The sequence below is a fragment of the Octopus bimaculoides genome, chromosome 13, assembly GCF_001194135.2.
Source record: "Octopus bimaculoides isolate UCB-OBI-ISO-001 chromosome 13, ASM119413v2, whole genome shotgun sequence".
NCBI classification, from domain to species: Eukaryota; Metazoa; Mollusca; class Cephalopoda; order Octopoda; family Octopodidae; genus Octopus; species Octopus bimaculoides.
This window is the reverse complement of record NC_068993.1, coordinates 18,706,938-18,720,238: the sequence shown is the minus strand read 5'-3', so window position 1 is coordinate 18,720,238 and position 13,301 is coordinate 18,706,938. Positions and strand designations below refer to the sequence as shown.

Here is a 13,301-nt window from a genome sequence, read left to right as displayed (position 1 = left end):
ATATACACATATACATATACACAGATATATACATATACACACACACATATATATATATATATATATATAAATACATACATAAATATTTGTATATATATGTATATATATACATATTTGTAAGTGTGTGTGTGTGTGTGTGTGTGTGTGTGTGTGTGTGTGTGTGTGTGTGTGTGTGTGTGTGCGCGCACGTGTGTGCGTGTACACAACACACAGGGAGGACAAGATATACTCATGGTCTGATATCTAATTATAGCTTCTAGAAACATTGATTACTTATTGCCGTCCCTCTTCATCGAGGCTAATGTTATGTGCCTTCTTATAAACATGTTCTTACTGTTGTTGTTGTTGTCGTCGTCGTCGTCGTTGTTGTTTTGATTGTTTCGTTTTGTTTCTTTTCTTGGAGAATGTCGTCATATAATACTAAGGTAGAATTTTAGCCCACATTGACTGCTTCCTTGCTCTTTAACACCTGATGCAAACACAGCAATACCAACGACAACAACAACAACAACAATAACAAATAACAAAAAATATATATATACATACTCATTCCATGCATTTAATTCTATATTTACAGTATTAACTTTCTTCTATTTTTTTTATTTTATTTTCTTCTAATCTTTGACTCACCTCATCAAGAATTCCTTTGGAGAATACCAATAACTCTACTACTACTACTACTACTACTACTACTACTACTACTACTACTACTACTACTACTACTACTTCTGCTGCTACTACTACTACGACTACTACTACTACTACTACTACTACTACTACTACTACTACTACTACTACTACTACTACTACTAAAATCGGCAACAATATCAACAGCTACAGCAATAACAAAGACATTAAAAATAGAATAGCTTGTATTTGTTGACTTAACTGGTATTGCGTCAGTTTGAGGAATGAATTTCAGTTTTGTTTTAAAGTCTGTGATTGCGGATTATGAAATATGAGGGTAAAAACAAGAAGGAAAGTATAGAACTTTGACATTACGTTTATATATTTGCAAAAAAAGAAATTAATTATTTTATTTTGATTTTGTCACGGCTTCGAAACCAAAACTCAAAGAGGAAATTCTTAACGAACATATAAACAAAAATCTAACGAAAGAAAACTTCATAAGCTTCACAATATTTTCATATTTATGCAACAACTGGGAAAAAGATCGTTCTGTTATGATAGCATCAAGAACCATAATCAAGCATCGAGGGTTTAGAAATATTGTATGTAACTTCTACTTGCAAGACTATTGAATAAGGATTTTTTCATTTCAAAGAAAGCGGTGGATACTCGACTGAAAAAGATAAATTATTGTTACGTTATTTCAACGATATTTAATGTTGATCGACGAGACGTCAAACTGACAGAAATTGAACTGGGCGCAATATGGTATTGAAACAACAGAAATATTATTGATATCTCTACAATGAATAAATAAAGGCAACAGGAAAACGCTTAAAAATGTGATTATATGTATATATCTTGGTATTCTGTTTTTGTTTGAAATAACGAGTGTCGTTCAATGGATGTATTTTGTGACCGAAATGCAATGGACTGATTGATGGAACCTCAATATTATACGGATTACTTATTTCATCAATACTCACAATTTTATTGGAAGCTATAAAATGTCTAGCTTGGTAGGATTCGAACATGCCCATAATTACGTTATCAAGCCTGATGTTATATTTAAAATGATAACTCTAGCATTTTAGTCTCTCAGTCATCGGCACTACACGCCTTTATAATTGATTTAGTTAACTTAGATGTCAACCATTTGAACCAGACTAGAACATTTGGCAATAAGATATAGTGGATTAATTCGACTTCTTTATATAACGACATCTTAACTATGTCCAACTACTGGAGATTAAAAATAAGCGTTGACCAGGGAGAAGTTTGAACTGAGAACGTAAAGAAATGTTATCAAATATTGCAAAGAATTTAATCCGTAATTCTACACTTTTAAAATCGAGTGTGATGAAAAGGAAAGGAAAACATGCTATTCTTTCTTACAAAGGAATGTTTGCAAAATTCTAGTTTAATGTTAAAGAAAAGCGTCAGTTGAATATAAAAATAACTCCATGGAATAATTATATACTTATTCTACTTACATTAATATACATTTTTTTTTATAAATCAGTACCCCGTTTATATTTATAATGAATATATTCCAAAAGAAGTGCCTCAGATTTTGTTTTGTTTTGCAAACAGACGAAGACAATACTAATGATTTATAAAGAACTTCCCGGATATTGGATAAAAATATATTATTTTAGGAGGACAGCATCATACAACCTTTATCGGAACGGAAAACTGTCCATAAAGTAAGAGAAATTTTGTTATACATTCAACCACTAAAACTCACCAGTCATATACACACATATAACTGGATGCACTCATATACAGACACATGTATCTACCCTCTCGCACACGACCACACACATACGCACATATATCATATTTCATTTTTACTGCATGTATATATCTTTTGCGAGTTTTGAGATGTGAATTTTATAATACAGCTTGTTCCAAAATGTTATTTTTTTCTCCTTTTTGTCATGTGTAACTACTGATAACTGACTCAAGATATTTTAAGTTGCATCATGTGTGTGTGTGTATATATATATATATATATATATATATAGATAGATAGATAGATAGATAGATAGATAGATAGATAGATAGATAGATAGATAGATAGATAGATAGATAGATAGATATGTGTGTGCTAAGCATTTCGCCCGGCGTGCTAACGTTTCTGCCAGCTCGCCGCCTTCGCCTGCGCCTATACACACACACACACACACACACACACGTATTGTAATTGTTATTACAATACCATCCCATCACCAGCTCTGGTACTAATACTACTATTACAAGTAGTAGTAGCAGTAGTAGTAGTAGTAGTAGTAGTAGTAGTAGTAGTAGTAGTAGTAGTAGTAGTAGTGAGGTAAGGAGATTGTTTCACTTTCTTAATTTTCTGTATCTGGATAAAGGGTCGGTGCCCATGGGTTTCACAGCTCCCACTCACCGAAGCCGATGAGATTGATGTCATTACTCTTCTTCCATGTTCTTTCTGAACGTTTGTACTTGTGAGAAAGATACGAACTGGGAAGAAGTACTAGTGTGACGATGTTCATCGACAGAGAGACGAGATGTAGTTTGATCAATGCGGGGCCTGGCTGGCGTTTGATACCACAAGTGATAATGTGAGGAAGAAAGACGAATGTGACATGAGCCATTATAGTAAAGGTGGAAAAGATAGAGATAACCCATTTCTGGGTGCAGTCGAAGATGTTTTATTTTACGATCATATCGCATTTGTATATTCCATATTTGGTTTCATTCAACGTTCTTATTTTGAAATATTATTTATGTACGTAAAGTTGTCATAGCATTAAATTGTTTGGGTGTCGAGTGAACATTTAAATGTGTAATGGATTATGTTACTTCCGGCAGTGATTCTTAGATTTAACCTTTAACCATTTTAGAAGAGTAAATGATTGAGTTGAGATAATTAAACTAATTATTTATGGGGATGGTACAATGTTATTTCTACTTCCTTGTTGGCACAATTCGCTGTTTAAATCACTTCCATACGGAAATTCGTACAGGAACAGTTATTCTATTCCTTAATATTTAATGTATATTTGACTTCAACAAGTTTAGCTTTTATTTTCCGTTACAGCCATATATATCGGTACACCAAGCAATATATGTACATATGTGTGTTAATTACGTTAGAGATTATGAAAGAAAGGTGTTTGCAGCTAAACACTCGTATATCCACACGCATGCAAGCACTCACAGAAAAATTCGCGAAATGGTGAATTTCTTTACATTGAAGTATATTCATACATCTGCATATCTTTCCTACAGCTTACATAACCCAATACCTGTCCGATCGGAAGGTTTAGTTATTCTGTGATTACTTTCTTGATACAGTCTAGGATGTATGCGTGCGTGCGCATTATTTTAAGCAGAAGAAATCATTATGATTAACAAAACAGTAATAAAAAGATAAGATATCATTATTTTACGCAGGCAATCTATCTTAGGTCCTAGAAGTAAAGTGCCAAGGTGGCGAGCTGGCAGAAACGTTAGCACGCCGGGCGAAATGCTTAGCGGTATTTCGTCTGCCACTACGTTCTGAGTTCAAATTCCGCCGAGGTCGACTTTGCCTTTCATCCTTTCGGGGTCGATAAATTAAGTACCATTTACGCACTGGGGTCGATGTAAACGACTTAATCCATTTGTCTGTCCTTGCTTGTCCCCTCTATGTTTAGACCCATGTGGGCAATAAAGAAATAGGAAGTAAAATGCTTACAAGGACTGCGGGAAAGAAGTTGGAAACATACAGTAGACTCGCTTCATTTCAGTAGGATTTGAACTCAGACCTCAAAACAACGAAAGTAAATGAGCAGCATTCTCAAATGCTTGCCAAGTCATCGTCATCTTATATATGTCCAATATGGAATTTTATATTTTTTAATGGCATCGTGGGAAAGTTATACCTAGGTCACTTTCCTGACCCAAATGCTTGCAACATAGTGGATATCACTAAAGATACCCTCGGGTTGGATAGTGGTGTTAAACTGGGTGACGAATAATCTCTGCCACCTTTGAACCAGTAACAGATTTACATATGTTAATTGCACTGCATACAGCGAGAGATGAAACGATGATTTGCATATTTATTTTCAATGCGTTCTGGCAGACTCGACTGTAAATATGTTAGTTGCTGTTGTGTACGTCTCAGGAGAACAACTCTTCCCTTTTACGGCGAAAATGTGTTCATAACACATTCAATACATTGGTACAAGGGATTCTGAGATATGGGTGTTTCGACATGTTGTGTGCCATTAGCGAGAAGCACTCGAACCTTTGAGCGTTTATAATTTCAGTGAACAAACTTTTTTTCTAATCAGTGCTTGTATCTGCCGACCGATATAAAATCGTTATTTGTGCAGTGAACAGCGAGATCTGAAATGTTTTTTGTTTTATCGATTAGCAGATATCAGTACTATTTTGAGATTTTTTAAAGAAAAAAACATTTTTATCGTAAATAAAAGTTGTCGTTACTGCCAACGACAAACAGCAAGACAATTTGAAGCTTATTGTCCTTGGACTAGGTTTGATAGTCGCGATCGTAAGCTTCTTGATTGTAGCAAGTCACGGTGAGTTGCAGCCGCCGTTGTCCATTGTCTTTGTGTTGTGACCGCGCTCTGGCATGCTGCTAGTTCTGCTACTGTCTGGTGACGATATGTGTTGTGTCCGGTCTGCCGTCAGCTGACTGGTTGTCGCGGCTAAAATACGCTGAATATATTGTGATGGTTTTGGTTAGAAAAAATGCACCAAAGATAAAATCGTTGTTAGATCCGGTTCCACACGTAGTCTTCAATAGTCAGACTTTTTGGTGATTTTGGTTATATCTTACTTAGCGAATTGCGATAGAATTCTTAAGTTTTGTGGGCGGTTTTGCATCGGATATAGTGATCTGGGTTCGATTCTTAATGTTGCGATTGCTTAATATTTCTGCTACAGCACTGATAAGCCAAACACCAGTGTCCCAGAATCCTTTGCACCAATGAGTCGTGTATGTTACGAACTTATTGTCGTTGTAAAGGTTTCTTTTTTAACGTACACAACAGCAACTAGCATATATGCGTTTGTAACTGGCGGATCGTATTAGGAATAACTATGTAAACCAAAATTAAGATATATATAATTACCCTATATATATCTTATATAACGTAATATATTAGATATATGCAAGTTCTTGTTTTTTTGTATATTATCTAGGTGCCTAGGCTGCTAAAGATAAGGTGGAATAATTATCATGCTAACTGAGCTTATTAAAGTAGAAACGCGTGACCACAACTGTCATTTTATCTCTAGTCAATAAGCCTTTCCTTGTGCTGAATGACACGTCTACTTCAGAGAATTTTCGATAGTTATTGTCTCACTTTCTCTTATGACTCTGTTCTAAATTGCTATTTAGCAGCTGTGTTACGTTCTCTAGTGGGGGAGTTAATTGTAGTAAATCGAGAATTTCGTACGGTGTCTAATATACCTGTATTTGTCTATATTGTTGAAATACATACCACTGTGGAGTACAGGTCTTCTTGGGTACAGCAAGGGGCCACACATCTCACCTGAAAGGTTCATTGTCCTGAGGTCATTCTTCATTCAGGTATTTCTTTGCTCTCACTTGGTTAAAATCGCGTGTGTGTATGAGAGAGAGAGAGAGAGAATGTCCTATCGAATATGTGCACACATATGCCCACATATGATGGGCTTCCGTATAGTTTCCATCACGTGAGTGACATACACAAGGTATTATTTGTCCACTCGTAGCTAAAGCAGAAGTTACTGAAGCACCGCACAGTGGAAATTAACCTAGGATCACGTATTTCTGGTTAGGTAGGTAGGTAGGTAGGTAGGTAGGTAGGTAGATGGATGGATGGATGGATGGATGGATGGATGGATGGATGGATGGATGGATGGAATGGGATGGGATGGGATGGGATGGGATGGGATGGGATGGGATGGGATGGATGGATGGATGGATAGAAAAGGTGTGGTATGACTTTACATAATAAATTCTGAAGTTCTTAAACTTTTCTTTCTTGGGCGAGTCGGAAAATAGAGAACTCGTGTTAGCAATTCCAAAGAGAAGGGGAGATAATTTTAATAAATTCTTAAGTAAGTTATCAGGAAAAGACACTTTGATCTTCGTTATAAGCGGGAGATAACTATGTACACAAGTTTCGGTCTGTAAGACCTCGTCAACTTAGCAATCAGAAATGTATAAGGAATAATAGAAATATATTTGGCCAATATTCATTTGAATGATTCATAATAAAAGAAAGCTAAGAGAAATAATCCAGGAGGAGGGTAACACTAAGGGTTTGAATAATTAGAATAAAGGCCTAGGGACTGAATTCTCTATAATGGTTTGTACACTGAACGCTGGTTTATACATAACCTACGAGAGATGTCACTCAATTTTGTAAGAAGTGATAGCTTTCCGCAATTTGCTGGTGCTGAGTTGGTTGGTTTGAAATATCTAATCAAATCAAAGCACAACAATCTGTAATAGCGGTTGTAGTAACCAAACGACAACAGCTTGCAGCACGTTATGCCTGTATGTATATGTTACCCATTATTACTTGTGTTCTAAGGCGGCGAGCTGGCAGAATCGTTACCGCGCCGGGCAAAATGCTCCGTTGTATTTCGTCTGTCTTTACGTTCTGAGTTCAGATTTCGTCGAGGTGGACTTTGCCTTTCATCCTTTCGGGGTCGATAAAATAAGTGCCAGTTGAGTGCTGGGGTCGATGAAATCGACTTACATTCTCCTTGAAACTGGTTTCTTTGTGCCAAAATTTGAAATCACTATTATTTCTGTTCGTTTCTTTGTTGTTGTTTTTTTACTCCTGTGTATTATTGTCTTAACTATATTTTATTTATTTCTCTTTCCAAAGTACTAAATCATGGAATTGTACGACTACACCATCTACGGACTACGTAATTACTACCGAACCTACAAATCATCGAAATACCAGCAAGAACTCTACTATTATTTATTATATATTACTATTAGCCTTACAGTGCTGTTGCCCAACCTACTCCTCGTCGTTGTACTTCTTCGAAAGATAAAAAAGGGAGACACTAGACCTTTAGATAAACTGTTATTAAACATCTGCATCAGTAGTTCTCTCTGGGGTATATTCGGACATTTGGTGTTTGCTCATCTCTATTATTTCCAATGGAATATTGGAGTTGCTTTCTGTAAAGTTTATTACACTGTACTGGTTGGGTTTGATATTGCATTTCAGGTAAGTAACTGTTTTATATGATTTTACACACACACATACACACGCACACTCACACACATGTATGCATGTGTGTATATTTTTTTGTTTCAGTCACTGGACTGTGGCCATGCTGGTGCACCGCTTAAAGGGTTTAGTCGAACAAATCGAACCCTAGTGCTTATTTTTAGCTTGATACTTATTCTATGGTATCTCTTGCCGAACTGTTAAGTAAAGAAACCAACACTTGTCGTCAAATGAAGGCCAAGAGCAATAGTAGGAGACATTGTCCAAGGTGCTACGCAGAAGGACTGAACCTGAAACCATGCCGTTGCAAAGCGAGCTTCTTAACCATACACATATCTATTGCCGTGTGAACAAGTCAACCTTTTCTTGTTTCATTTTTAATGGCTTGCTCATTTTTAATGGCTTATTCATTTTAATGGCTGCGCTCGTGATAATTTTCGTGATTTCTGATGCTGGTAGAAGAATGGGATGAATTCTTGCAACAGAGTGAACTCTGTTAAAGGTCTCCAAGGAACCATGGTAAAGGATTAAACACCACGACAGATTATGTCTATCATCCAAGAACAGAAATTGTGCACCTAAATCGAAGCAGCATTACTACCCACCAACTTTCACTCACATTGCTTCGAGACTCTGATGGAAGTCACCTGCCCAAGTCATTGCAAAGGAGAAGTTCAACCAGAAAATACATAGTGGCTAGGCGAACTAACGCAACATACAGCAACATACATAGTTAAACATATAGCCAACCTTAAGTTAAACATGTGATATGACAGAATCTACAGTCTGCTTGTTATCTCTATTATCGGTCTTATTGGGATCGTTAGAATTGCTAGTATGTTTTTGAAGTTGTGAATTATTGTGTGATAGAATACTTCTTGACATTATTTGATTTAGGAGTTGTTTGAGAATCCCGATTTGTTATTTGTGATATAAATGTGAACAGTTTGTGAGATCTTTATACCATTAACGATGAGCTTTCATTGAAGAAAGTGCATGATCTAGCTTCATTCCATACGAAAATGCTATTGAGCAAATTGCATTGGCATCACCTCGAGTAATTTCAAATGATAGTACCAAGTTCCAATTTATTCTGGCGGTACTACAATATTAGTGTTTAACCAATAAAATTTGTGAATTTGTTCGGATTGCCGCTGTAAAGTCATCTCACTCACTAAATAGTTAAAAACACTAATTTCTTCCTTTCTTTTCATTACCACTGCTGAGGAAGGATGCTCTGACTCCCTGTCGCTACATGTGCGTTCACTGTAATCACACCATTCTGTTTGTCCCTCTTAATCCGAGCAAGCAAGAATAAAATAAAGTAAAATAAAATAAATGCATCTGTAGATACATTAGCGCAAAATATTATGCTGATATGCACACCACCAATGAGAAATGTAGTGGAACGTCACCTACGGCGTTCTATTTGAGTCTATTTTATCCAGCTTCGCATTGCTTTCTGATAGAATCTGCGGATGACTGTGAGGAGAGAACAGCATGTACAGACTGTCACTGCATCCCTTCCGATATATTACATGTGTGGTCCTTAGACTTTGCTTCCGTGTATCTAAACTCTATCTTTGTATAGAATTTAGTTTTCGGTCGACTACCTGCATTTTATAGATCAATTTCACTAGAGTTGACCTGGTCCTCCACAACAACAAATATGATTCCTACTCAACTAAATTAATAATTTGCATACCACCCACCAGTATTAAAATCAACTTAATGAATGTCTTCCTCTCCCTCCCCATTCTTACTAAACATTAATCTATTTGACACAATACTAAATACTTAAGACCTAATTATTATCAGTTAAATCTTCTCGATTTCTTGGAGAAAGTGGGCATCGTGAATGACGCTCCGCAACTCCCTGAGAAAGAGATAAAATATCTACCGCCCCACCCCACAACAATATTTGACTAGTACTGTATTTATGGACCCCCTAGGTAAACTTGGTTTCGACAGTACCTGAGCACAGGACACAAAGGGTCGGAATAGCTATCGTTAGATATTTATTGGATATTTTAACGATTCTGCGAATCCATCGTTTTCATCCATCGTCTTCAAATATTCTGTGTCAGTGTCCTTAATACGATTCTTGATAAAGTATTTAATAGCTTTTACGGAACCCAAACTTATACACTGAATTAAAACGCCTTGGTGTTACCACGGAATTGCGTCCAGTCTTTTGGAATCTGAGACCACGTGGAATACCTTGTGTAATAGCTCGGCCTACTAAAAATAGCTGCGAAATTTCTCTCAAATCCAAATGTTAACGTTTTAAACCAATGAAGGAGGTTTTAGATGGTCTATCGACTTGCTACAAGAAGCTGAGGTATCCAAATGTCCTTCAAATAATATCAACGCCTTAAAGAATGGAAAAATAATACATTGTATAATGTACTCTCTGATGCCCAGTTTGAGTAAAATATGGAATGTCCACGGTTGGAACGTTTTTAATTATAATTTTACTCATATGTTACAAAACAACAATAGCACATGAACAGTAATAACAGCATTTTGCCAATTAACTGTCGTTTAGAATGGAGTCGGTTGTAATAGGAACATGGCCCACCTGTTGACTGTTTTATAGTTGATCAGCCGATCTGATATATTGAGGTTTTCAATGTATGGGATACTTGCCTGAAGTGCTGAGCAGTGGGAACGAAACTTGAACCATGTAGTTGTGAAACGAAAAGCGTAGGGCAAAACACCTAGTATTATTTGTTCCTATTGTCTGCTCTATAAACTCAAATCTCACTGAGGTCGAAGTCACCTTTCAGATTCACGGTGTTGATAAACAAAATACCAGTCCATGTCGGTGGTAAACTTGGAGAGTAGACTTACTCAATCACCGGCTGGTCCGCTTGTACTTTTAGCGGAGTTCATTTTATTGTTAGCATCTGGACCGATCACCGGATTTAGAATAACTTTCCGCACTTCTTCCCATCAATATAGGACGCGCTAAAAACTATGAAGGATCATGAGAATTGCTTTCTCTTCCTGACCTAATACAAATGATACCCATTAGGCAGCTGAAGATGGAAATGTATGTCCGATATGCTTGTTTATGAATCTTTTATATCTTAGGGTTTCATTATGTTGAGTTGCTTTTCTATCTCGTAAGGATAAACACATTTTGAGGTTCATGTGTAGACGTTTATGGTAATTACATATATTGATATTGCTAGATTGATACTCCATGGATAATTTTTTTTTAGTCCAGGATAATAGCTAATTAAAAGTTTCTAGTTTGGGGAACTTCTGTGAAATATATTTCGTAATGTGATATGTTTTAAGACTGCTAAACCTTACTATTTTCAAAATTTGAAATGATTAGTCAATGTAAATTATTTTGAACACATCTACAGTCAAGAAAGTGACATGTGACAGGCCATATTGTAACAAGACTAGCAAGCTTGTTTGCTGTGCTGCACTGGGGAGACATTTATACAATTGATTGGCTCCTGGTTGATCTGAAAATGACAAATGAGTAGACGCCCAAAAGACTTTTACAACGCATAGATCTAGGTATGTGATTTTGTCAAATGACTCTCGGAGTATTGGCAGAGTGAAATGTCGCCTTTCAGCAAGTAAATTAACATAGCAATGTTGCATGCATTGTGTTGTTGCTATGCTTCGTTCATTTGAAAGAGTCCAAAGCATAGAAATAAATAAATAACATAAGATTGATGATGTAATAGAAGTAATGAGACCGAAAACAGACAATAGAGAAATAATCCATTATATTTCGTTTTTGGATTTGGTTTGCAAGATTCTTTATGTGAGTTCGTGTGTTGAAGCATATTCTGTTGTGTCTGGGGAGAGTCATTTTCTTTTTGTGCTTTATAATTTAACACACTCACCGGTAAAATTTCCACTTATTCCTTATTTTTATTTCCCAAAAATTTTCGTTGAGTCTTGCAACCTTTTCAATAGTCTTACCTCCATTATACATTTACTTAAAAACTCGCTGAGTAGAGTGGTACAGTGGAAGCATGCTGAGCCCAAAGATGAGTAGATCTAAACTAGTATTTCACTTCTTTAAGTCATTAGACTACGGCTATGCAGGGGCACCGCCTTGAAGAATTTTTAGCCGAATGAATCGGCTCCAGTGCTCTTTGTTTTTTCTTTCTTTCTGCAACCTGGTGCTTATTCTATCGTTCTCTTTGCCGGACCGCTAGGTTACGGGGACGTAAACACACCTATAGCGGTTGTTAAGCGGTGGTGGGGGACAAACACAGACTCTAAGACACACACACATCGATATACAACGAACTTCGTTCAGTTTCCGTCTATCAGATCCGCTCGTAAAACTTTGGCCAGCCCGAAGCTATAGTAGAAGGTGCCACGTAGTAGGACTGAACCCAGAATCATGTAATTGGGAAGCAACCTTCTTACCACGCCTGCGCCTGCATGGTTATTTAGTTTTATATTTAAACACCACAACTGAGTCATCTACACATACATGTATATATACCTATAGATGTGGGTACAAACTATATTCGACAATAGAAATTCTAGAGTCAAATGACCACCAATTGGCTGGAGTAGACTAAAATTCAAGTAGAGTAGCAGGCAGAGTTAACAACAACAAAATTTTTCACTTAATATATACAATTTACTAATATAGTACAAATTTACCATTCTTTTCACTATGGTCGATAAAGAGCAATTCTTTTTGTCATGCAGGAAAGTTAGAATGAGTAATTGATCAAGTAATTCGACAGTCTTATGGCAAAATAAGCTCTGTCTAATCCCTGTCTGCATAACGGAAAACTTACAATGATGAGTGTTATTTTCAGCTGAAACAATATTTATATGCTTGTCGCAACAAGAATAAAACAAGTGATGTAAGATTGAGCTCTATAACCATAAGAAAGAATACAATAATTTACAAATAAATGCTATCATCTGATTAAATGAAGAACAAAAATAAACCCATGGGAATTAGTCTTACATCAGGGAAGAATATTTAATGTTTACAACAAAAACACGAGTTGTATTTTTATTCAGTGCTGCTACTACTACTACTATGACATATTCTAATATCTGGGTACCCAGAAAGTGTTGCACGGATCTTTTCTGTTTGGCTGCACCAGTGGAAATTTTAAAGTTTAGGGAAAATTTTAAAATTCGGCGTATTGGTGTAATTTTCCACGCTCAATCTCGGAGGATGTTTAGCTTTTCACAGAATTAAAAAAAAAAAAGTTACAGTTAAAAGTTTGATCGTTTTTACCCAGTCAGAAAGCAGGATTTGGAAGCTGTCGTTTTGCACGTGACAGCACGTTTTCAACTGTAAACAAATAAAATATTGGCGGAATTCTGCTTTACGCACGCCATGTAACCCCTCATAACATTTTATTTTATGGAATTTTCAGAATTTTTTTTGCTAATTTGTATTCTACACACGCGAATTCATACGATTATGCAAAAACCAAG

General features: G+C 36.3%; 1 protein-coding gene across 2 annotated transcripts in view; it reads left to right on the top strand.

Moving 5' to 3' along the window:
* The first annotated feature begins 839 nt into the window (after positions 1-839).
* The window catches only part of LOC106880373 (dopamine receptor 3), a 20,979-nt gene continuing 8,517 nt past the window's right edge, over positions 840-13,301 (top strand). Inside the window, exons 1-2 of one of the 2 annotated variants that reach the window (XM_014930272.2) lie at positions 840-2,336; positions 7,497-7,850. In XM_014930272.2, coding sequence (XP_014785758.1) covers positions 7,506-7,850 — 345 coding nt within the window. In that variant the 5' untranslated portion in view covers positions 840-2,336; positions 7,497-7,505. Of the gene's footprint in view, positions 2,337-5,944; positions 6,206-7,496; positions 7,851-13,301 lie in introns of those variants that run through there. The other variant, XM_014930263.2, reaches the window with a different exon arrangement.